Source organism: Schistocerca cancellata, chromosome 2 (genome assembly GCF_023864275.1).
Source record: "Schistocerca cancellata isolate TAMUIC-IGC-003103 chromosome 2, iqSchCanc2.1, whole genome shotgun sequence".
NCBI lineage: Eukaryota > Metazoa > Arthropoda > Insecta > Orthoptera > Acrididae > Schistocerca > Schistocerca cancellata.
The window spans coordinates 834,472,196-834,495,832 of NC_064627.1; the positions used below are offsets into that span (position 1 = coordinate 834,472,196).

The window sequence follows — 23,637 nt, forward strand, 5'->3', positions numbered from 1 at the left end:
TTTGTAGTTTTGGTCTGACTCTTCCAACAAATCCATCAAAGTGTCGTATTGATCTGTAATAATATTTCAAGCAGTATTCTTCACAGGCACTGCTAGACATTTAGTGGCGGCAAAGAGTTTTTGCCTTTACAAATGTCTGCTTGTGTCTGTGTATGTGCGGATGGATATGTGTGTGTGTGTGTGTGTGTGTGTGTGTGTGTGTGTGTGTGTGTGTGTGTGCGCGCGAGTGTATACCTGTCCTTTTTTCCCCCCTAAGGTAAGTCTTTCCGCACCCGGGATTGGAATGACTCCTTACCCTCTCCCTTAAAACCCACATCCTTTTGTCTTTCCCTCACCTTCCCTCTTTCCTGATGAAGCAACCGTTGGTTGCGAAAGCTTGAATTTTGTGTTTATGTTTGTGTTTGTTTGTGTGTCTATCAACATGCCAGCGCTTTCGTTTGGTAAGTCACATCATCTTTGTTTTTAGATATATTTTTCCCACGTGGAATGTTTCCCTCTATTATATTCAATTAAATAATTTCATCAATAACGGATTGTTTTCATCATTATAGTATTACTATAAAGACATACAATTCTTTCTCATTAGTAGAAGTAACATTTAGACTAACTGCCACTTCATTTGAATGTTTTACTGTAACATCCATGATGTCAGGTGTACAAAATAACATCAACGCTTCTACAAGAGAATGGCAAATACCAGCTGGAATTATTCCTGGTCGCTCCACTATTATATTTGCAAGTGACCTCCTAGGTATTGTGGGTTTGTGTGATTACATACCTCCTTCCAGACTTGGTGACAGTCACATCCTAATGCTCACTACCTAAAGCTACATCATCTTCAACATCACTAACGTCCACATCACTTTCCCCATCTGAATCTTACTCCATAACAATAGAAACAAAAAAGTTTTGTGTAGAGAAACATATAGAAGCATGTGCATGTGAGCTTAAATTAAATAAAGGCACATTTATAATTGTAACTGTATATAGGTCCCCATCAGGAAATTTTCATCTATTTCTGAAAAATTTGGACTCCTTGTTGTGCTATCTGTCAGACAGGGGGAAGCAAATTATTATTTGTGGGGACTTCAATGTAGATTCTCTGAAAGAGGGTAATAGGAAAAATGACCTTGAAGTATTACTCGGTTCTTTCAATTTGACACCCGTTATTGATTTTCCTACTCGGGTGGTAAAGGATAGCAGCTCACTGATAGATAACTTCTTTGTAGACCAAGATAAGTTTAACCAGATAAATGCTCAGCCTGTTGAGAATGGTCTTTCTGATCATGGTGCACAGCTAGTTACAATATATGACATAGCTCCATTCAGCAATACTAAACAGTCCTCCAAAGTAGTACGTTCAGTCAACGATTTAACAATTGCAAATTTCAGGGAAAGCCTACAGCAGTTAGACTGGGATGAGGTGTACCGTGAACCTGATGCCAATTTAAAATATAATTTATTTCATGACATTTTTGTAAATGCATTTGAAAACTGCTTCCCCAAGAAAATAGTTAAATATACTTGTAAGAAACCTTGTAACAAACCATGGCTTACTAAGGGTATAAAAATATCTTGTAACCGGAAAAGGGAAATGTATCTGACAGCAAGAAAGAGTAGTGACCCAGAAACTATCAAAAATTATAAAAACTACTGTGTTATATTAAGAAAAGTTATTAAAAAATCCAGGAGTATGTGTATCATGTCTGAAATCAGCAACTCTGATAATAAAATTAAAACAATTTGGAATATTATTAAAAGAGAAACAGGTCAACCAAGAGCAGAGGAAGACAGTATTACCATCAAATTGAATGAAAGCTTTACGAACAAAAAGTCAGAAGTTGAAAATATTTTTAATAATCATTTTCTAAATGTTGTGGATATAGTAGGATCCAGGTGTTCATTAGAAGATGCTAGGCTGTTAATGGAAGAGGCCATACCTATGCAATTTGATACAATTGAAATCTCACCCACTTCTCCCTCTGAAATTAAGAAAATAATAAACTTGCTTAAAAGCAAAAACTCACATGGAATTGATGGCATTTCCAGCAAAATACTAAAAGCTTGTTCTCAACAGATAAGTAAGATTCTCAGCCACCTGTGTAATAGCTCTCTGGAACAGGGCATTTTCCCTGATAGACTGAAATATGCTATTGTTATACCTTTGCATAAAAAGGGGGATAGATCTGATGTCAACAATTACCGCCCAATCTCCCTTCTAACAGCTTTATCCAAAATTTTTGAGAAAGTAATGTATTCAAGAGTAGCTTCACATATCTGTAAAAATGAAGTACTAACAAAATGTCAGTTTGGTTTCCAGAAAGGTTTTTCAACAGAAAATGCCATATATGCTTTCACCAGTCAAATTTTGAATGATCTGAATAACCGAAAACCACCCATTGGGATTTTTTGTGATCTCTCAAAGGCTTTTGATTGTGTAAATCATGAAATTCTGCTAGACAAGCTCAAGTATTGTGGCATGAGTGGGACAGTGCACAAATGGTTTAATTCGTACCTAACTGGAAGAGTGCAGAATGTTGAAATAAGTAGTTCTCGTAACATGCAAAGATCAGCACATTCCTCAAACTGGGGAACTATCAAGAATGGGGTTCCACAAGGGTCAGTCTTGGGTCCTTTGTTGTTCTTATTATATATTAATGACTTGCCATTCTATATTCATGAAGAGGCAAAGTTAGTTCTCTTTGCTGATGATACAAGTATAGTAATCACACCTGAGAAACAAGAATTATCTGATGAAATTGTCAATACTGTCTTTCAGAAAATTACTAAGTGGTTCCTCGTAAATGGACTCTCACTGAATTTTGATAAGACACAGTACATACAGTTCCGTACAGTGAATGGTATGACGCCATTAATAAATATAGACCTTAATCAGAAGCATATAGCTAAGGTAGAATATTCCAAATTTTTAGGTATGTCCATTGATGAGAGATTAAATTGGAAGAAACACATTGATGATCTGCTGAAACGTTTGAGTTCAGCTACTTATGCAATAAGGGTCATTGCAAATTTTGGTGATAAACATCTTAGTAAATTAGCTTACTACGCCTATTTTCACTCATTGCTTTCATATGGCATCATATTTTGGGGTAATTCATCACTGAGGAATAAAGTATTTATTGCACAAAAGCGTGTAATCAGAATAATAGCTGGAGTCCACCCAAGATCATCCTGCAGACATTTATTTAAGGATCTTGGGATATTCACAGTAGCTTCTCAGTATATATACTCTCTTATGAAATTTGTTATCAACAACCAAACCCAATTCAAAAGTAATAGCAGTGTGCATAACTACAATACTAGGAGAAAGGACGATCTTCACTATTCAAGATTAAATCTAACTTTGGCACAGAAAGGGGTGAATTATACTGGCACTAAAGTCTTTGGTCACTTACCAAATAGTATCAAAAGTCTGACATAACCAACAAGTATTTAAGAAGAAATTAAAAGAATTTCTGAATGACAACTCCTTCTACTCCATAGAGGAATTTTTAGATATAAATTAAGAAAAAAAATTATTAAAAAAAATATAAAAAAAATAAATAAAAATAAAAAAACACACAAAAAAATAAAGTTGTTATATTAACTTAAGTATGTTGTTAAATTAACCTAATTATGTCATGTATTGGAAAATTTGACTCGTTCCACATCATTACGAAATATCGTATTCATGATCCATGGAACTAGTATTAATCTAATCTAATCTAATCTAATCATCCTCATCTTCACTTTCACTTCTGGAAATAGAATCTTCACATAACATTTCCTAAAGATAAATCGTACGTTCTTTTAGACGTTCCTGAGTCTCCATATAAACAGCAGGAAAATGAACTAACCCACTGGAAGTATACAAGATAGATAGTTGCTGAATATCAACAACAATCACTTTATCTGAAAAACTGATTGTTGAGAATGCCAAGACTGCCAACCAACAAGAAACAGACTTGCATTGTTATACAGAGGAGAAATAATTATTTTACGTAGAAAAATTTTCTCCAGTGAACATGAAAAGTTTAATTTTTCTTTCTTTCATAGGAAGAGTTTTCAATAGAATTTGACAATATTAAGTTTCATGCAACATTGAATAAACAAAAACTCAAAGGGAAAATGGTGTATGACATTTACTTGGGCAGAGAGAACAGTTGTGGGTTCTACTCATCTCGTTGTTGTTGTTGTTGTCTTCAGTTCTGAAACTGGTTTGATGCAGCTCTCCATGCTACTCTATCCTGTGCAAGCATCTTCATCTCCCCGTACGTACTGCAGCCTACATCCTTCCGAATCTGCTTAGTGTATTCATCTCTTGGTCTCCCTCTACGATTTTTACCCTCCACTCTGCCCTTCAATACTAAATTGGTGATCCCTCGATGCCTCAGAACATGTACTACCAACCGATCCCTTCTTCTAGTCAAGTTGTGCCACAAACTCCTCTTGTCCCCAATTCTATTCAATACCTCCTCATTAGTTATGTGATATATGCATCTAATCTTCAGCATTATTCTGTAGCACCACATTTCGAAAGCTTCTATTCTACTCATCTCTTAGTCCACCTGTTTCAGCAGCAGAACCAAGCATGAAAAGTTTCTGTCATTGATAAAATCTTTGCAAATGTCTTCTCCTCTCTCATACAGAATGATAAAATTCAGCAATAACAGACACACACTATTATCACAAACTTATCTAAACTTAAGCCAAACTGTCCAAATAGTCACCAACATGTTTAACACTTACGCCGACCCTCATCAATTTGCCAATCTCCCCCATGCCACTTCTCTCCCTCTCCCTCTCCCTCTCCCTCTCCCTCTCCCTCCCTCTCTCTCTCTCTCTCTCTCTCTCTCTCTCTCTCTCTCTCTCTCTCAACAGGTTTAGATTGTTCAACTCAATCTCAGTGTCATAGTCATTACTGTCCTACAAATACCAATTAAAGCAATTCTGCTACAGAACTGAATCTCCTAAAATAATAGAACTAATAAAACAGTAAAATTGAAGCACTCAGTTCAGAACTCATATACAATATTCTAATAATTCTTTCCTTTCTGGAACAGAACTGCCTAAAAAACACTATTTTTCCTATTCTAAAATTTTATGGATAAGATTAATTGTATCAAAGTAGTTTAAAAGGTGCATGACATTGCCGTTCACTACACATTGTTTGGAATCTCTTCTCATTATTGGAAAAAAATCACTATTTAACTATTGGTTCTGAATTACTTTCTCCCTTCTGTTATCTGATTTTATACTTTTCTTTCTACCTACTATCTCCTCTCCATGGAGGAAAAAAGCCAACACAAATGTCCACTTTTTTCACGCATTTGTCTGCAATATGCCTGTGTTGGTCTAATAAACTACAGGTTTTTTTATCAGTCTTGGTCAGTTCATAAAACAGAATTGATTGTAGGTGCTGTTGAAATGTGTGCTCATGAAATTACTGTACCTTCAGGTTCCAAAAAGCTTTCACCTGCTGGTAAGTCTAGACTTTCAGTACTTTCACGCCTGGAAGGACAGACTTTGTATGGTGAGCATGGGATGTTGATTGGCTCAGTTGATTTTGGTACATTATCGCTCGCCAGCTCAAATCCTGCATCCGATGTGTTCTGTGAAAACGAACAAAGAAAATACCACTGTCAACACAAAACTCAACATTAATATTTAGTACAAACTTCACATTGTGCCAATATTTTTTTTTTCATTTTCTTATATCTTTTTCTTAGTAGTACATATACGACAGTGGCATGATATTACTAAATTCTTGTTCAGGCATTATTTCATTAAACTTTAGTACTCGCTGCATAATTTAATGTTTGGCAATGACAATAGTACATTTACACAGTCCATTTCAAAATTTGTTAATGTTAAAGAATTTTTTATTCCAAGGATAAAAAAGCTCATTCAAAAACCACTATTCCCCATGTTTCAACAAATGGTTTACTTTTTCCAGGAACATAATTTTTCAGAATTTATTCTTATCAGAACTTTTATGTTACAGAATGTTTGGGCGTTAAAATTTACTTCTTTCCAAAATCCAGTGACAGGTTTCTAGCCCAGATTTTTCTGTTTCTGAAAATGTGTACTCTCTCTTAAACAATCGGTTATGTTTGTTAACAATAATGGAAATTCCTGGATGGAACAATACGTAGAATAAAGACAACCATTAAACTTTAGTAGACTAATGTGTGGCTCTTACACACATGTAAAAGAACAAAGACTTACGTACCTTTTAAACAGTGACATCTACTGGCTGACTTTCACACTCCAGCCACACAGACAACCAAATGTATACTACCATGGTGACACTGATTATTAGAGAGCAGTTGCCTGCTGATGTGGGTTGGGAGAGTACAGGAAAGGAAGCTTGAGATAAGGAGGGGGAGTGGGATAGTGCAAGACAGATGACACAGTGACTACACAATAAGATGAAATGAGTTCTGAGGGAGTAGAGCATATAAGAAATGGAGACAAAGGAAGAACAGGAGGAAGATAAGTGGGGTGGGGAGGTAGAAGGTGGAGAGACAGGGGGCAGAATGGTGGAAGAAGGGGAAGAGAGCATGAGGGAGGCAGCAGGCAGTCAGTCAGTCAGTCAGTCAGGGAGAGAGTGAGTGAGTGAGTTTTCTGTCGGGAGAAGAGCCACAGCCCAAAAGCTAGTTAATACTGTGTTCTGTTACATATGTGTGTATGTGCCACACATCAGTTGACACAAGGTGACTAAGTAGTTTAACTATTCAAATCAGAAAATTTCACTTTCTAGAAACTTTTTTGTGAACTTGAGGGCATTCCATGCACATTAAACTGTTCCCCCATAAAATTTTACTGATAATATGGCTATTTTCTAATTAAGCATCTATTAGTTAAACAAGCTTATTTTACTGTCTACTGTAACTTTGTCCCTTTTAGCTTTCTTGTTTATCATAATAATTGCAGGAGAATGGAAGGCTGCCTTGATACATCCACTACATAAGAAAGGCAAAAAAGAAGACATTAACTCTAGAGGAATTTCTTTCCTACCAGTTATATATAAAATATTTTCCAAGCTTTTACTTAATAGAGTAGAAACAACACTGGACAGTCATTTAGCAGAATATCAAGGTGGTTTTAGGAAGGGCAGATGTTTTAGATACATATTTAATCTGAAGACCATCATTCACCACAGATTATTGAATTCGAAAGATTTTGTAGTAATGCTTGTTTATTCAAAAGGGCCTTTGATTCCATTGGCACATGAACTCTAGATAAAAGTCTGACAATTTGGCGTAAAGTCTAAATTGGCAAATCTAATTATGAGACACCTACAAAACGTAGTATCACTGAACTAATATAAGATTTCTCCAATCAGGTTGGGAAGAGGAAACAAAAATATTGGAATAAACACTCTGTCATTTGGAGATGACTGCTTTGCTTCCTGAAAGTGTGATACCTGCTGTAACACAAATTAATCATTTAGAAGGCATATAGTTAATAGGACTGGCTTAAGAGTTTTTACAGGGGGGGGGGGGAGGGGGGGGAGGGGGGGGGGCAGATGGTTGTAAAGGATGAGGAAGAAATGCACACATTAAAAAGGAACTGAAATTTATGAAAATGGATCTTGGCCACACTGGAAAAAAAATAAATAAATAAAGTAAAAATGGGAAAGTCATATAGTATAACCAAAGACTTTTGTAGATGTCTAAAACTCCAAACATAAGGCATTACTACACAGCCAGAACATCTATATGCAAGTGAGTGTCTAGCATTAAACTATAATTTAGATAAATTAGAAATACTAGAAAGGCAAATCATTTGGAAATGTCCATGAAAAACTATAGAGGGTTGTAAATTACATAGTAATGGGGAAATTTATTAAAACATACAAAACATATCAAAAGTAATGAGAAAAAGACGACTGGTATTTTTTGAATATTTACTCGATAATGCAAGACATTAGATTAACCAAAAAGATATTCAAATATTTGTGGGCTAAGAGGTCAACAACAAGCTGGACCCATGAAGTAAAAAATGATTCAGAAAAAAATAATATAAAAGCTGATGAAACAACTGACAAAACTGTTTAAGAAACAAGTATTGAATGTGGGAGGATTAAAAAAACTGCTTTTAAATAGTTCAATGGCAGTAGGGAGAAATTTAGTGAACAATTGAAATAGTACTGGGAAAAAAAATAAAAGATCAACAAATAAGGCATTGGCCAATGTGAATGGTGACAGGGTGGAGGGCAGTGGGGCAGGAGGGATGCACATATGAAAACATAATATGGACAGAGAAAGAAAAGGAGATGGGAGTAAAAAGAAATACATTACAATAGTATCAAACTGGCAAGATGTTTGCCGTCTTGGTAGAAGGTGAAATCTTAGCAGAAGTCTGACTTCAAATTTGATTGAGGATACACAATGTAACCAGCGCTACAGAGCACAGGGCCCAAAAACAGATGCAGCAATGAATGACAACGACATTTGGGTATGATCAGACTGGGTTCATTATGATCAGCATTCCCACAATAATAACAACAATAATAATAATAATTAAAAAATATGAAAAATTTACATCATCTCTGTGGTAAAGCAGGCTCTGAAAGTCTCATCTATTGTGATTATAGAATACGCTTCACAATGTACACACTATGTCCATTAATCCTTACTGTTATTTTAATAACCTTCTATCCAGTAAAAGTGGTTGCATGTCCCATACGGGTAGTCTCTCTGACAGTTCTTCAAAGGGCAATCACAAACTGATCATCCCCTACAATCACAGCAGTATTCCTCCTACAAACACTCTAGAAAGTTCTTACATTTATCGTCACTTCATTGTATTTTTTTCTGATCTCTCCTACATGATGCCAATTTATCAACTGCTGTATCACAGGCTCTTTGAAACATCAAAGCTGATAACTTTATTTATTTATTTATTTCATTTCATGTTCCATAGATCCTGGTAGTGAGTGAATCGCAAGGATATGGAAGGTGTCAGATTCTACATATTTCAAATATAACTTGTATAAATACAATAAAAAGACAAAATGCAATTAAAAATCAACTAAACAACAGCACAATCAATTAACAGAAAATTGTGTTTCACATGTTAAGGATGAGTAATATATTTATGATATGGAATGTGTCAGATTGTACACAGTTGAAATATATCTTACATAAACACAATAAAAGGTACAATGTACATAAGATATCAGCTAAACAGCAGCACATTCAGCTAACAGAACATTTTTGTTTCACATGTTAAGGATGTGTAATATATATACAAGAGTCAAGTTAAACAAAATATTCCAGAGGAGACACAGGAATACCAATAAATAATTATACTAATTTTACAACACTTACAAATTCAATGGTTATATACTTTTTTTTTCACATATTCGTCAACTGTATAAAAAGATTTCTCTGTCAGGTACTCCTTGAGAGTTAGTTTGACTGCTGGCAATCTTTTGTGAAGGCATTTGATGTGTGGTGGGAGAACATTAAACAGCTTAATGCTGGAGTAATAAGCTCCTTTTTTAACTGTGTCATCATATTTCAAAGACAGAGGTAGTCTATAAACACAAAGGCTGAATGGTAAGTTATGCCTTCATGGACAGTATAGTGATTGAATGGCAATATGTTAGTAACTGAAATACAGAAAATACCTTCAGAATTTTCTCTTTAATGATGTCTTCTCATTTTCTCAACATAGTTATCAGATAATATGATACACTTTTGTCAATGGTAAGCATGGTTCTTGAGCCATATGAAAGAGTGCTACCTTCTGCTTCTGCAATCAAGCCTTCACAATTATCATTATTTCTTTACTGCAACTTTACTGACATCAATGAACACCTGTCTCTATTTTAGAACACAGATGAAAATCACAGTGTAAATCTGGATTGTATAGCACATGATGATTTTTTTTTAAATTTGTCTATGGACCCTCAGAGGTTTAAAAAAGTTAAGCTTGTAAGATAATGTACTCAAGATCTGTAAAGATTCTGTCACATTTTGATACAAACTCGCCATTAAAATCAATATATGAGTTATCTATACACATGATGGGCTTGGTGGTCTGGCAGTAATGTGTGTGTCTAGAAACCAAAAGGTTTCAGGATGGAATCTTGGTCAAACCACGGACTTTTCAGTCTTCGATTTAACCTGGTCTTAACTTCTCAGTGATGTGAAGAGTTGCCAGAAACAACATGTGATCCAGAGTCCATTTTAAACTGTAGGTCCGTCCCCTTTATTGGGTTGGATAAATGGGGTACATGAGGGACGTGCAAGTCACCAAAGTGTTGAAGACAGACTTGCACCAGGGCCACTAAGCTACACAATGTTATCATTATCATTCAAATACATAATTAAGTTTGTACAGAACCCTCAGAGCGCAACTCCTACTTCCGTTTATCAGTTTTTTTATTTTATTAATTAAAAAGTCTCTTAATGAATAATATTACATTATTTGGTTCATATATTTAACTGCGTCCCGATTAATTTCATCTGCACAGAAAACATGAACACAAAACTTGCCCAAAATGAAGATTTTACTATGCAGTGAAATGTGCACAACAGAGTATCTTCCTATTCATTGAAACTACGTACCACGTCATGACCTGATTTGGAAGCTCTGCTTGTCATGGGCCGAATAAATCACGGAACCTGTTAAAGACTATGATCTGGCTTGAGTAGAGGTCTGGCACATTAGTTTATCTCATCAAGAAAGATGAAAATTTTGTATGCAGGCATATAGATACATGTATTCTGCACACAGCTCTATTCTGCATCCACAGCAAAATAAATGCACAATAAAAATTATAGCTACTGAAAAATAGTCAGGTAAAAGCAGTACCTCAACAGGAAGACTGCCACAGCTGATGCGTCTGTTTGATGACTGTGGCTCCACCTCATGTTGTTCCTTGTTACGGGCAGCCAGAGATGGAAGGAATAGAGTTGTGATGTCTGAGAGGGGAAAATCCTGTGGAGAGCTTTGTAGTTGAGGATGATTCTGCGTACGCATCACCCAAGACATATCACCTGGAGTGGGAAAATTTTTTCCTCTCTTTAAAGTCAACATTAAATTTATAATTTTTTGTTCATAGGCAGTAATCGAGTAATAATAGATTTTAGAGGCAATAAAATCACACAAGCAAGTAAAGGGTACTTCATGGGCACTGATTAAAGTTTCGAGAAACAATTGAATTAATAGTTTCAATTTTTTTTAAATTTGGAAGTTTACAGAAATGTACAGCTTCACAGAGTGTGGCGATACAGATGACTGAAGTTCCAATGTCCATGTCTAACTCTGAAATATACGATTAGAACTTTTTAGACTTTTGTGTCAATGAAACAAGATTGAGTGTTCAAGCTGAATGAGATGATATAGATATTTAACATAATGCCGGACACCTTCACACATACAGGAACTATCATGATATTTATTAATTAAGAATTAATACAAAGAGTGTACTTTCCCAACACACACAAAAAGAATTTAAACACATACCTGCCTGCTCCATGCACAAAGGTTTTTCAATTACTAGTTCACAACAATATTTATTTGGTTCATCATCAGTAGGTATTCAAGAAAACTAAACGAAATCAAAATTAGTGTAAGGAGAGTTATGCATGAAGTGTTCAAGAAATTTGAAAGCAAAATTCTATCTCTGAATCAACAGAAAATTCTTAATAATTTTAATGTTAATGGAGCCAACTGTTCACAGAGTTTGTGATCATAATGGCACTGAAATGGAGGATATGAGAGAGAAAGCCAAATGCTACATGCCTTTTCCAAAACAGAGGAAGACTGTACTGTGGTTTCTCTCTTAAATCAACAAACAAATGTGGAAATGACATATCGAAATAAGTGACCACATGATAAAAAAGGAACTAAAATTGCCAACCTGGGAGGGCCACAATACATGGCGAGATAACAGTACAATTCTATACAGAGTATGGGAAAGAACATGCTAATCTCAGCAGTGTACCATAGGGATACTGGAGGAGTGAAGCGTATATAATGACTGGAAGAAAGTGGAGGTCACTCTCGTTTTCAAGAAGAATCGTCAAACACAAAAAATTATAGACTTATAGCTCTGATGTCTGTGTGTCATAGAATTTAGGAATATGTTTTATGTTTGAATATTATGACATTTCTGAAGATTGCAAATCTCCTCTACAGGAATCTACCTGGGTTCTGAAAACAATGATCATGTGAAAAACAGTGTACTCTGTTCATCTACAAGATTAGGAAAGCAATAGATACCGGAGTTCAGGTTGATGTTGCGTTCCTTGAGCTCCAGTATGCGTATGATAGTGTACCACACTGTTGTCTAACAAATATCAAACCAGTTGTGTGATTAGATTGAAGAGTTTCTAGCAAACAGTATGCCATTCTCAATGAAGGAAAACCTTCAGACATAAAAGTAACTTTGGGTGTACCTCTTAGGAATGTTATAGAACCATTGCTTCCCACAAAATATGTAAATAGCTCAGTGGATAACATTGGAAGTTCCCCTGAGGCTTTTCATGGATTACACTGTTGTATACAGAGAAATCCCAACATTACAAAACGGTACCAAAATGCAAGAAGACCTGCAGACTTAACACTTGGTGCAGAAGTGGGCAAATGACTCTCAATGCAAATAAATGTGACATATATCAAAAATGGAAAATTCAGGATGGAATGTAAATCACCATATAGTGGAGATGCTGAGTCACAGATATGCACAACAAAAAGATTTTCACACTTAAATCTTTTGGCCAATGGTCGCTGTCAACGATAGACACACATATGCGCACGCGCACCCACCCACCTGCCCACACACACACACACACACACACACACACACACACACACACACACACACGAGTCGTGAGTGAGTTGTGCTTGTGTGAGCATGTGTGTGTGCGTGTGTGTGTCTATTGTTGACAAAGGCCATCAGCTGAAAGCTTTAAGTGTGAAAAGCTTTGAGTGTGAAAATCTTTTTGTTGCACCTACATGTGACTCAGCATCTACGCTATATGGTGAGTAGCAACTTTACTTTTCATAATATTGTTAAATGTGACATATTGTGCACAAAAATGTATTGTATGGTTACATGAAGGCAGAACAATCTCTGGAAGCAGTCATATACATAAAATATCTAGAAGTATGTATATAGAGTGATTTAATGTGGAAAAATCACATTACTGCAGGTAAAGTAGCTGCCCAACTGACTCACTTTAAGAATCCTCCGGAAGTGCAGTCCACTCACAATGGAGGAAGCTTATATAATCTTTGTTTGACCAATACCTGAATACTGATCATCTGTCTGGGATTTGTAACAGATACAACTGATGGAGAAAATAGGTAAGATCCAAAGATGGGCATCACATTTTGTTATAGATTCATTTAGTAACCACAAAATGGAGATGTTCAACTAATTCCAGTGGCAGACACTGCAAGGGAGGTTTTCTGGCTTCCTCCTATGTACATCTCACAAAAGACCATGAAGATAAAATAATAGAGATGTGAGCTGACAGGGACGCTTACCAACAACTGTTCTTCCCGTAAACCATTTGCAACTGAAACAGGAAAATAGGAAGTGACAGTGGTACACAAAGCACTCTCCACTCACAGAATATAAACGTAGATGTAAATGAAGCTGTAGACAGGTGCTTCAGCCAGCTAAAGAAGCTTGAGACTTGCTATTTTGTTAAAAGTAACTTGATAATCATCTATTAATTCCTACAACGTTCAGTGTCAAAGCAGCTTTCACTTGCGACAGCAGCAAAAACATCCTTTACTGAACTGGTGGTTTAATGAAAACTGGCAGGTTATTGTGAAGACGTGAGGTGACATGCAGTCAACAATGAGGTTACCAAGGCCTTACTAAAAATATGAAGACAAGATGCCTTCTTGGAAAAGGAGTTGATGTCATTACTGGATTAGGTTGAAGCTGACAAGATTTCTAAAAATTCGATTAAAAAGATTGATTCTGTTTTAATAAATTATTGTGTCGGTGCATAAGTTTGTGGTGTTTTTGTTTTTAATTTTGGTAATCCAGTTAATAAGGGTTTATTTCCTTCTGTCACTTTTATTTGCAATTCACAGTTGCTATTTGACTTTACATATTGTCATTTTCTCATTTGGAGATAATGACTCGAGCTGTGAATGCCAGTGGAGAAATCTGAGCATTTCCAACATATTCTTCTTTTGAGTTCAGTAGAGGGGTGACAGCAATGGAGATAGCCAGGAGCATTTGTGCCACATATGGGGATAATGCCATTGTACAGAGCAGAGCAAGAAAATGGTTTTCATCTTTTAAGGAGGATTGTTTTGACATTAGTGATTCTCCACATTCAGGAACACCTTCTGGAGTTTGATGAAGGTCATTTAAACACACTAATCTACAATAATCCACATCAGTGTATTCAAGAATGATCAAATGTGATTAATTGCGATCATCCCACACTTGTATGACATTTGCATGGAGTGGAGAAGCTTTAAAAAGCTGGTGTATGGGAACCGCATGCTGTAAGCCAAAATCACAAAAATCAGTGGTTGGCCACATGTGCCTCCCTCCTTGCTTGTCATTAATTGGCTCATGGACAACATTGACCACTTTCATCTTGTATTGTTACTGGTGACAAGAAATTGTGTCATTTTGCTAACAAATGGAAAAGAGAGGTGTGGCTGAGTCCCAAAAAAGCAGCAATCCCCATACAAAGACCCAGCCTATCCACAAAAGATAATATTATGCAATTGGTGTAACAGTGATGGTGTGGTGTGCCATCCCTGCTGACATTTGTTGTCAACAACTGAGACATCTTGCAGATGCAATCCAAGAACAATGACCAGGAAGACTGCATGAAATGATGCTACTCTATGATAAGGCCCACCCGCATTCTGCTATACTGACAAAAGATCACCATGCAGGAGTCAGTCTGGGAAGGCACTCCGCACCCACCTTATGCACCTGATCTTGTGCCCTCAGATTTTCACCTTTTCTGCTCTCTATTAGACAACCTTCAAGGAACTTCCATTCCAGATGAAAATGCAAACATGGCTTTATGAGTTCTTTGCCTCATAACCATGTGATACCTACAGCTGTGGAATCGAAAAGTTACCTCAGAGTCGGCAGACTATTGTAAATAGTGAAGGAGAATATATTACTGATGACTAAAGTCTCTGTTATGTGTATCTGTTTTGTTTATTAAACTCATGGAAAAATGCTATGAACTTACGCACCACCAATAAAACACCAAGTCCTGATGCCTGTAGTAACGTTTACGGCAGGCTTGATAAAGCATGGCTCACGAGCCATTTCCCTAAAGTGAGTGTTTTCCTGTCCAATTCAACACCTGCGGTGCCGTCATGGCATTGCCACAGCCAACTTTTTGCCTGCATTACTTGGTTTAATTTTGTTGGCCAGAATGTCAGGTTTGGATTTTTTAAAATGCCATTATAATGAGTGTTCACAATTTGAAAATAAGTTGAGTCAATTTTCAATCAGAATTTGCATTTTTAACAGATTTTTAGAAATCAATTAAATTGTTTGAATTTATGTTTGGAAGGGAAGAAATGCACACTTTCTTATAAGTTTGCAGATAATAGTAGATTCCACACTACCCACACATTGTTTAAATTGCATCTAAATAAGGAAAATGTTTGTCATTTCCTGAGTCACTATGAATTGTACGAAGAATACAACCAAATAAAATTTTCAAGATTATTTCTATTATTGATGAAATCACCAAGAGTTTCACAGCTATTCTAAAGATTTTAAATTTATAGAACCAGAAGACATTTTCTTTCATGGAAATTAATGTTAGAATTGATCTTCAAGAAGTTGTGTGTGAGTTACAAAATGATATGTTCACATCATCCAGAACAGAAAGAGATGCCGTAATTTTTGATATAACGGCACAAGATTCAACCAAATCTCACTGACTTCAGTCTTAAAATGCAGTCATATTCTGGATCGACTTATATTTGTGAAAGTACATAAAATATGCTCAAGCACAGTGCAGTGAGCAATGAGTTGTTGGAAGATCAACTCTGCTTCACAACAATGCATTCAGATATTTATATTACAAAATTTGTCATGATCAAGTTAAATATATCTAACCTCTGTGTATTTAAATATCTCAGTAAGAGTTTTACATGCATAATGAAATGAAAATCAAGGTTTTAGTCGCTTATGTATGGATATATTTAAATATACTGAGAAGGTGGGGCTCACAATCTACAACCACTGTCAGTTCTGCCAGCAACTGGCCACCATGGCTGCCGGGCCATGATGGCATGGCATTGCAGGTGTTGAGTTGGAGAGAGAAGCACTTGCTGTAGGAGGATGGTTTGTGAGCCACACTTTGCCAGGCCTTACATACAGTGTAGAGACAAGATCAAATAAACAGCAGCACATCTTGATCAAAATTATTGAAAAATTTGAGAGGAAACTATTTTCTGTGATTGTGAGTGAATAACAATTTAATATACTTTAAATAAAGAGTTTCATTTAATGATTTGTTACAGTCATCCAGAATAATCCAAACAGTCTACAGTAATTTTTTTCTATGCCTGAGTTCATACCTGTAGGTCGTCTGACATAGATCTCAGCCCAACCTTGGCACCAACAAGCACAAAGTTCTCTATCTTGCTTCTCAGATTCTTTTACACCTGCAAAAAATAATTGTGATATTGTTTATAACAACACAACTTTACAAGTTTAAGGATACAGTCACATGAACAAGAGCAATAGTTTCTTGTGACTGTAAGAGACCATAGGCAATTTCATATTACTGCACATCATTTTATTTAGTAACTACATACAGCAAATACATTCGTTTCTCCAATGACATTCCAATCTTAATTATCTGGTAGAACAAGCTTTTGACTAACATTAACTTCCCTTGACATGAATAAAAATATCATTGTCTCCCAGAACACCAATGATTGTACCTCTTCTTACACTCAGATTTATAAATGGGAAGATAACAATAAATTAGAAAGATTCAAAGAAATTAATGTGCTTTCTCTATAATAATGTGAGATAAGATCCCTGTCAAAGAAATATTTTTATTTATTGGAATGTAAAAGTTAAAATCTTAAAAGTGGCACCTTTCTTAATGCTATGCAAAATTGCACAGCCAATTACTGTTTTCAAAACATTACATGCAGCATTTGGGTAGATTTGTAAAAGCTGCTTTATTTCATTTCAGTACTGTCTCCCCCTGATTCCATCTACATACTTGAAAATTACATTTACACTGGTGTCTACTACATCAGCCAATTTCACAACCAAAAAGCAAGGCCAGTGTTACAATGATTTATTTTTCTGTAAGATTCTCTGTCAAGTTTAAGGTGTATATTACTGTCACATAATTCCAGTTGCAGATTGCCTATCTAATGCCTTCCTGGGTCAACAAAAATTTTACTTTCAATATTTCATACAGTTACCAAACGAATTTAAAATGCGGTCACAATCTTCTTATTGAGAGCTATAATCTTATGTCAATGGTTTAGTACAGTAAGTCAAGTACTACAGTTAGAAACAGTATATACATCTTGAGGCAGCCTGACTCACAGTGCACAAATTTCCCCGGCTATATTCATCTGGTATTTAAGAATGACAGCGCTTAACCAGTGTCAACAAACTTGACACGTGATTTCAAGTTATACAAAACTTTTTTTTGCTAACCCCCTTCCCCCTCAAACTTATGAAAAGAAAAAAAAAATTTTCACTTTCTACATTTTTGTTGTACATGCAATAAATTGCAATATCAGATGTTACATTTTAATTTATTACTTCTTTACTACTAACTCAATTTCCAATAAATTTTGCAGACAGTATCCATGTACACCATTAAATGTACCTGCAAAATAATATCATTGTACAAAACATGGTTCAGGAGCTATGATACCATGAACATTGACATGTATGAAAAACTAGCTTTTGCTTAAAATGGGGCACAAATTACTCATCCAATGTTCCAACAAACTTTAAACACAATTTCAAATACTTCCTAAACTACTACTATTTTTATGCTTAATATCAACTATTTAACCCATTAACTCTTTGATGCACAGATTTTATGTTTAATTAATTTTTTAATAAAACATGCATTTTCTATGTCTGGTGGGGTTGCTAATAAAGGAAAACATGAATTAAAATTTTTTATTGTATTGATTTTGGTTTTAGATGGTGGTATATATAATATACCACCATGCCACTTAGGGCCGTACCTAAAGTTTTTGAGATATCTTGGTTTGTGCTTGTAACTCACCTTTAAATTCTACTCTAAGCAGTAATAATTAGTATAATTAATGTAAAATAATTTTATTTCTGGCAATTGGTCATTTACAATACAAAATCAAATTACAAACCTTACAAATAAAATATGTTTCTTATTCCTTTTTGTGAAAATCTTGAAAGCACCTTTTTGTTTTGCTAAGGCACAAAGGCACTTTGCATTCAGCGCACATCCAGAAAGTGCGCACTTGCTTCTTTTTTGTACTGCATTTCGCACAACGTCTGGCGGTAGTACGCTCTGGCTGGTGGGATGAATTGTCGAGACGCTGGCGTGAGGAAACATATGGCTTGTTTTTCTTTACGTGGACTTGACTCTCATGAAGTCTAGATGGCCTCAATGGTGTTTTCTGGGTTACTAAGCTTTGCAGGATACTCATCCTGAAGACTTTGGCAGTCATTTTTTCTCTATCGCCTAGTTCCTTCCAAATTATATAGCTGTTGACGATACTGACATCAAGCAGGTGAAAGAATATTCGGTGCCACCACTTTTTACTTCTCCGGCTTATTTCATATGATTTTTTCAGTTGGTCGAACTTGTCGACATTGTTCATGTGTGCATTGTAATCCATCACTGCTTGAGGACAAGGTAGCTCTATGCGTGAACCATCTCTTTCACGGCGAGTCACTGTAGTAACTTCAGGACTGTGAAAATTTGAAAGGAGATGAACAGCTCTCTTATCTTTCCACTTCAAGTAGAGGATGCCACAGTTGCTGACCCTCCAGTCAAATTCACCTCTGCTTAATTCTTTGTCTGTTTTTAATTTGGGTAAATGTTTCCTTGTTGGTTGAACTGTCCCACAGGCATATATGTTTCTCTGCTGTAAACCAGCCAACAAGTTATAGCTATTGAAATAGTTGTCGAAATAAAGATAATGGCCTTTATTTACGAGTTCAGAGGACAAACTCAGCACTACATGCTCCCCAAGGCCTGTTTGCACTGTGTCACCTACTTTTCCGGTGTAAATATCAAATTTCAAGTTGTAAGAGGTCTTGTCACACAGCATCCACACTTTGTAACCACGCTTTATGGGTTTATCTCTCATGTATTGTTTCATACTGTTGCGGCCTTTGAATTTGATCATTGACTCATCAATTGCTAGGTGTTTGCTGGGTTGGTAACACTTGGAAAAAGATTCAGATAGTATCTTGATCACTGGTCGCAGCTTGTACAGTTTGTCATAACCTGGGTGTCCTTTTTCTGGATGCAATGTGTTATCATTCAGATGAATGTTCCTCAGTAACCATCCAAACCGATTTACTGCCATCAGAGATGCAATATAACGATCATGAAGTTCTGGGGCACTAGACCAGTAGTCTCTGTATGCTGGCATACGCTTTATACCCATCAAAATGTTGATTCCCAGGAAAGTTCGTATTTCATTGTCAGTTGTTGGAGTGAAAGACTTGCCAGATTGCGTCGCATATAAATTTGTTTGGAAAACGATTAGCTCAACTAGCTCTTTTGGAAATATTTTTTCGAATATATCGATAGGTTCTGGATCATCAATGTCCCTAATAAAAGCACTTGGTCCTGATTCACTGTCGAACTGCATTCCTGAGGTAGCATTGAATTGTTGTCCCCAAGTTGGCGCTGTGTCAGCAGCGCGTTTTGGCGGAGTGGACTCACTTTCTTCCTCGCTCTCTGAAACTTCGCCTTCAGACGACACAATAGCCTCCGCAACAATGCTTGCTTCATAATCAGATTCGTCATCTGTGGTGTCAACAGTGGAATCCTCGTCTGATGGAATTTCACACAATAATCGTTCGATTTCTTCATCTCGTAAGCCTCTTCTTGACATTTTCATTTTCAAACAACAGCCTGAATCCAAGTAAAGAATACGTAAGCAAAACAAAATGGAGAAAGAGCTAAAATAAGTCACAACACAATTAAAAACTAAACTTTGTAGCGGAGGATTTCGAATTTTATACTAGGAAACGAAATGCAATAGAATACTGCTACATGCACGGTGGTACAAATAATATACCACCAAAATAAATTGTATATAAATAACGGAAGATTGTGCATATGAATGTATACATGGGTTCATACCGTAGCTGTGACGTCCAAGATATGGAAAAAACACAGGCGCAACAAGAAATTCGTTATAAACCACTATTCACACGCAAAAACCATGCACAACTCAGCACGCAGCTTTCACAGTTGTAATCTATGCAATTCTTGGCGGGAACTGATTCCTTATAGGCAGTGAGTGCCATCTGTCTGATAAGTAGAGAACTAGGTGAGCATATTAGAGTGGTGGTCGTGCAGTTAAACCACTGTGCAAAGAGCCAAGAAAATTTTCAAAAGGTGGTATACTATGTATACCACCGTGCTCCAAAGAGTTAACTGATTTGTAAGGTAATCAGACATTTAAAGAATCAAATTTCCACTTATAACAAGTTTCAAACAATTGTGGCTGGGTCCCTAATGGTAGTTTTCCAACCAAGCTGCAAAACAAGAGAGGAAAGATTGTATATGAGTATACATTTCTCACTACAAAACTAGTGATCGGTCAAGACTGCAATGCTGGCTATTCTGTACACACTACCGGAAGTGTTAAAACATGGGCTGCACAAATGTTATAAAAACAGTCATTAGTAAGAAGTAAATTTAAAAATGCTATTTTCCAGTCATGAAGGAGTTTAAAACTGAGCTCCAGGTGGACAATCAGTCTGCGAGGATACAGTGTTCTCACATGGCAATGTATTTGCCGTCTATCAATAATTTAGATATACATTTATAGTTATCGATGAAGTTCTCTGTTGAGCTTGTTGTAGCTGTGGCTACCAGTATAAGTTAATCTTTGCTTGTTGACAATATGCATGGGACCAGTTACTGTTGTGATGCAAATTAGTTACAGTTGGGCACTTGGCCAGGAAGGAGTGAGTCAACCTCGAATAGTGCATTTGTCGGCACTGCTCAGTAGCCGTCTCAATGCTTTTATAACAATATTATTTACATTCCATCCTAAATTCCTAATTTTAATGTTCTTTTGTATAATTAATGAATATATGATACAGACAGATATGTGAAAACCTTTTATCTGCTGAGTTCCATTGAACTATTAATCACTCTGTGACTATATTACCTTAATTTAAAATACTTATATCTGACAATCAAGCCTCATGAAATTATTATTATTATTATTATCATCATCATTAGCAATAACTTAAGTTTTTATTAGCTTTATCTATCTTTATATGGGGAGAAAGAAGACTTTTCAACTTCTTGTCTTTTTTCTTCTTTCTAATTTGGTTTTGGTTTGAAGGTGTAGATTACAATCCCTGCAACAGCATTAGAGGTGAGGGAAATGCTCAGCCACCAACACTGAATGTCAGTGTTTGTAAGGAATATTTTATTCTCTGCAGCATCTAAGTGTGGTACTACAGTGCGAACTGTCATCTCCAAGAATTGGAGAAAATTCATTATATATTGACACATTGTCAGCTCTTGTGAAAAAGTACAATGGTTTGTTAGAAAGGGCATTTTTTCGATTTAAATATCACTCCGTATTGATGTGGACACTGACTATAATTCATTGCTTATGAACCACAGATTAAAACTGAAGAAACTGAAAAAAAGATGGAAATTAAGGATATGGGAAATGGATAATATGAAAGAACCAGAGGTTGCTGAGAGGCTTAAAGAGAGCATTAGGCAAAAATTGACTGAAGAGGATGAAATAATTAAAAAGACAAGGCCTAGTAGAAATTACTGGATATTACACGATATACAAATTTATTTGATAAAAAGAGAAAATACAAAAATGTGGCAAATGAAGCAGACACAAGAGTGCTACATGTGTCCAAAAAATGAGACTAACAAAGTGCAACATGGCTAAGCAGGAATAGCTGTAGGACAAATGCAAGTCTATAAGAGTGTGTATAATTAGGGAAAAGGTAGATTCCACCTATAGGAAAAGTAGTGAGGTCTTTGGAGGAAAGAGAAGCAGCAGCAGCTTTACGAATACCAAGAGCTCAGGTGGAAAACCAGCACTAAGCAAGGAAGGTTAAGCTGAAAGGCAGAATGAATAGAAGGGCTACAGAAGGGAAATGAACCTAAGGCAGTATTATAGAATGCAAAGAGGAAGTAGATGAAGTTGAGATGGGACATATATACCGCAAGAAGAATATGACAGAGTACAACGACCCAAGTCGAAATCAGGCCCCTGGAGTAGATGACCTTCTCCCTGAACTACTGATTTCCTTGGCACAGCAGGTATATGAGATGTTTGAGACAGTGGAAATACCACAAGACTTCAAGAAGAATGTGATAATTCCAATTTCCTAGAAAGAATGTGCTGAAAGATGTGAATATTTCTGAACTATCAGTTCATAAGCCATAGATTCAAAATACTGGCATGAATTATGAAATCTTTGTGGTTTGCAGAAGAAGGGAAAAAAAGGTAGAAGCCGGCCTAGAGAAAGATCAGTTTGGGTTCCAGAGAAATATAGGAACACACAAGGTAATACTGATCCTACAACTCATCTTACAAGACAGGTTTAAACATACGCTTACCTACGCTTATAGCATTTGTAGACTTAGAGAAAGCTTTTGACAATGTTGACTGGAATACGATCTAAAATTCTGATGACAGCAGGGATAAAATACCGGGACTGAAGGGTACACTACTTATACAGACATCTGACAGCAGCTGTAAGAGTCAAAGGGTATGAAAGGAAAGCAATGGTTGAGATGGGAGTGAGACAGGATTTAGCCTATTCCTAATGTTATTGAATCTGAAGGAATTAAAGTTCAGGGAGGAGAAATAAAATCTTTGTGGTTTGCCAATGATGACGTAATTTTGTCAGAGACAGCAACAGACTTGAAAGAGCAGTTTAATGGAATGGACAGTGTCTTTAAAGCATACGAGATGAACATCAACAAAAGCAAAATAAGGATAATGGAATCAGGCAATACTAAGGGAATCAGATTACGAAATGAGACACTAAAAGCAGCAGATGAGTTCTGCTCTGTGAACAGGAAAATAACTGATGATGGCCAAAGTACAGAATAAATAAAATGTAGACTGGAAATGGCTACAAAAGTGGTTCTGAAGACATTTGTTTGGGGTGTAGCCTTGTATGGAAGTAGACAATAAGCAATTTAGAAAAGAAAAGAATAGAAGCTTTTGAAATTTGGAGCTGTATGAGTCTGTTGACAAGTAGAAGAGTGAATCACATACATAATGAGGAAGTACTAATAGAGTAGTGTGGAAAACTGCATTCGACAAGTCTTTGGTTGATGACCACAACAAATACATTGACAGATAAATAACTGCAGAACAACTGATAGAAGCAGGTTATGCTTCTGGTTGCTGTGTTTGTATTAAATGTGGACAAAATCATGTTTTAGAGTTACA

The 23,637-nt window shown here is 36.1% G+C and overlaps 1 protein-coding gene across 2 annotated transcripts in view; it reads right to left on the reverse strand.

Moving 5' to 3' along the window:
• The window catches only part of LOC126162738 (tuberin), a 342,768-nt gene that overhangs the window by 86,061 nt on the left and 233,070 nt on the right, over positions 1 to 23,637 (reverse strand). For both annotated transcript variants that reach the window (XM_049919411.1, XM_049919410.1), the window contains exons 20-22: positions 16,555 to 16,641; positions 10,831 to 11,015; positions 5,453 to 5,612 (exon numbers count right to left, since the gene is read on the reverse strand). In XM_049919411.1, coding sequence (XP_049775368.1) covers positions 5,453 to 5,612; positions 10,831 to 11,015; positions 16,555 to 16,641 — 432 coding nt within the window. The remainder of the gene's footprint in view (positions 1 to 5,452; positions 5,613 to 10,830; positions 11,016 to 16,554; positions 16,642 to 23,637) is intronic.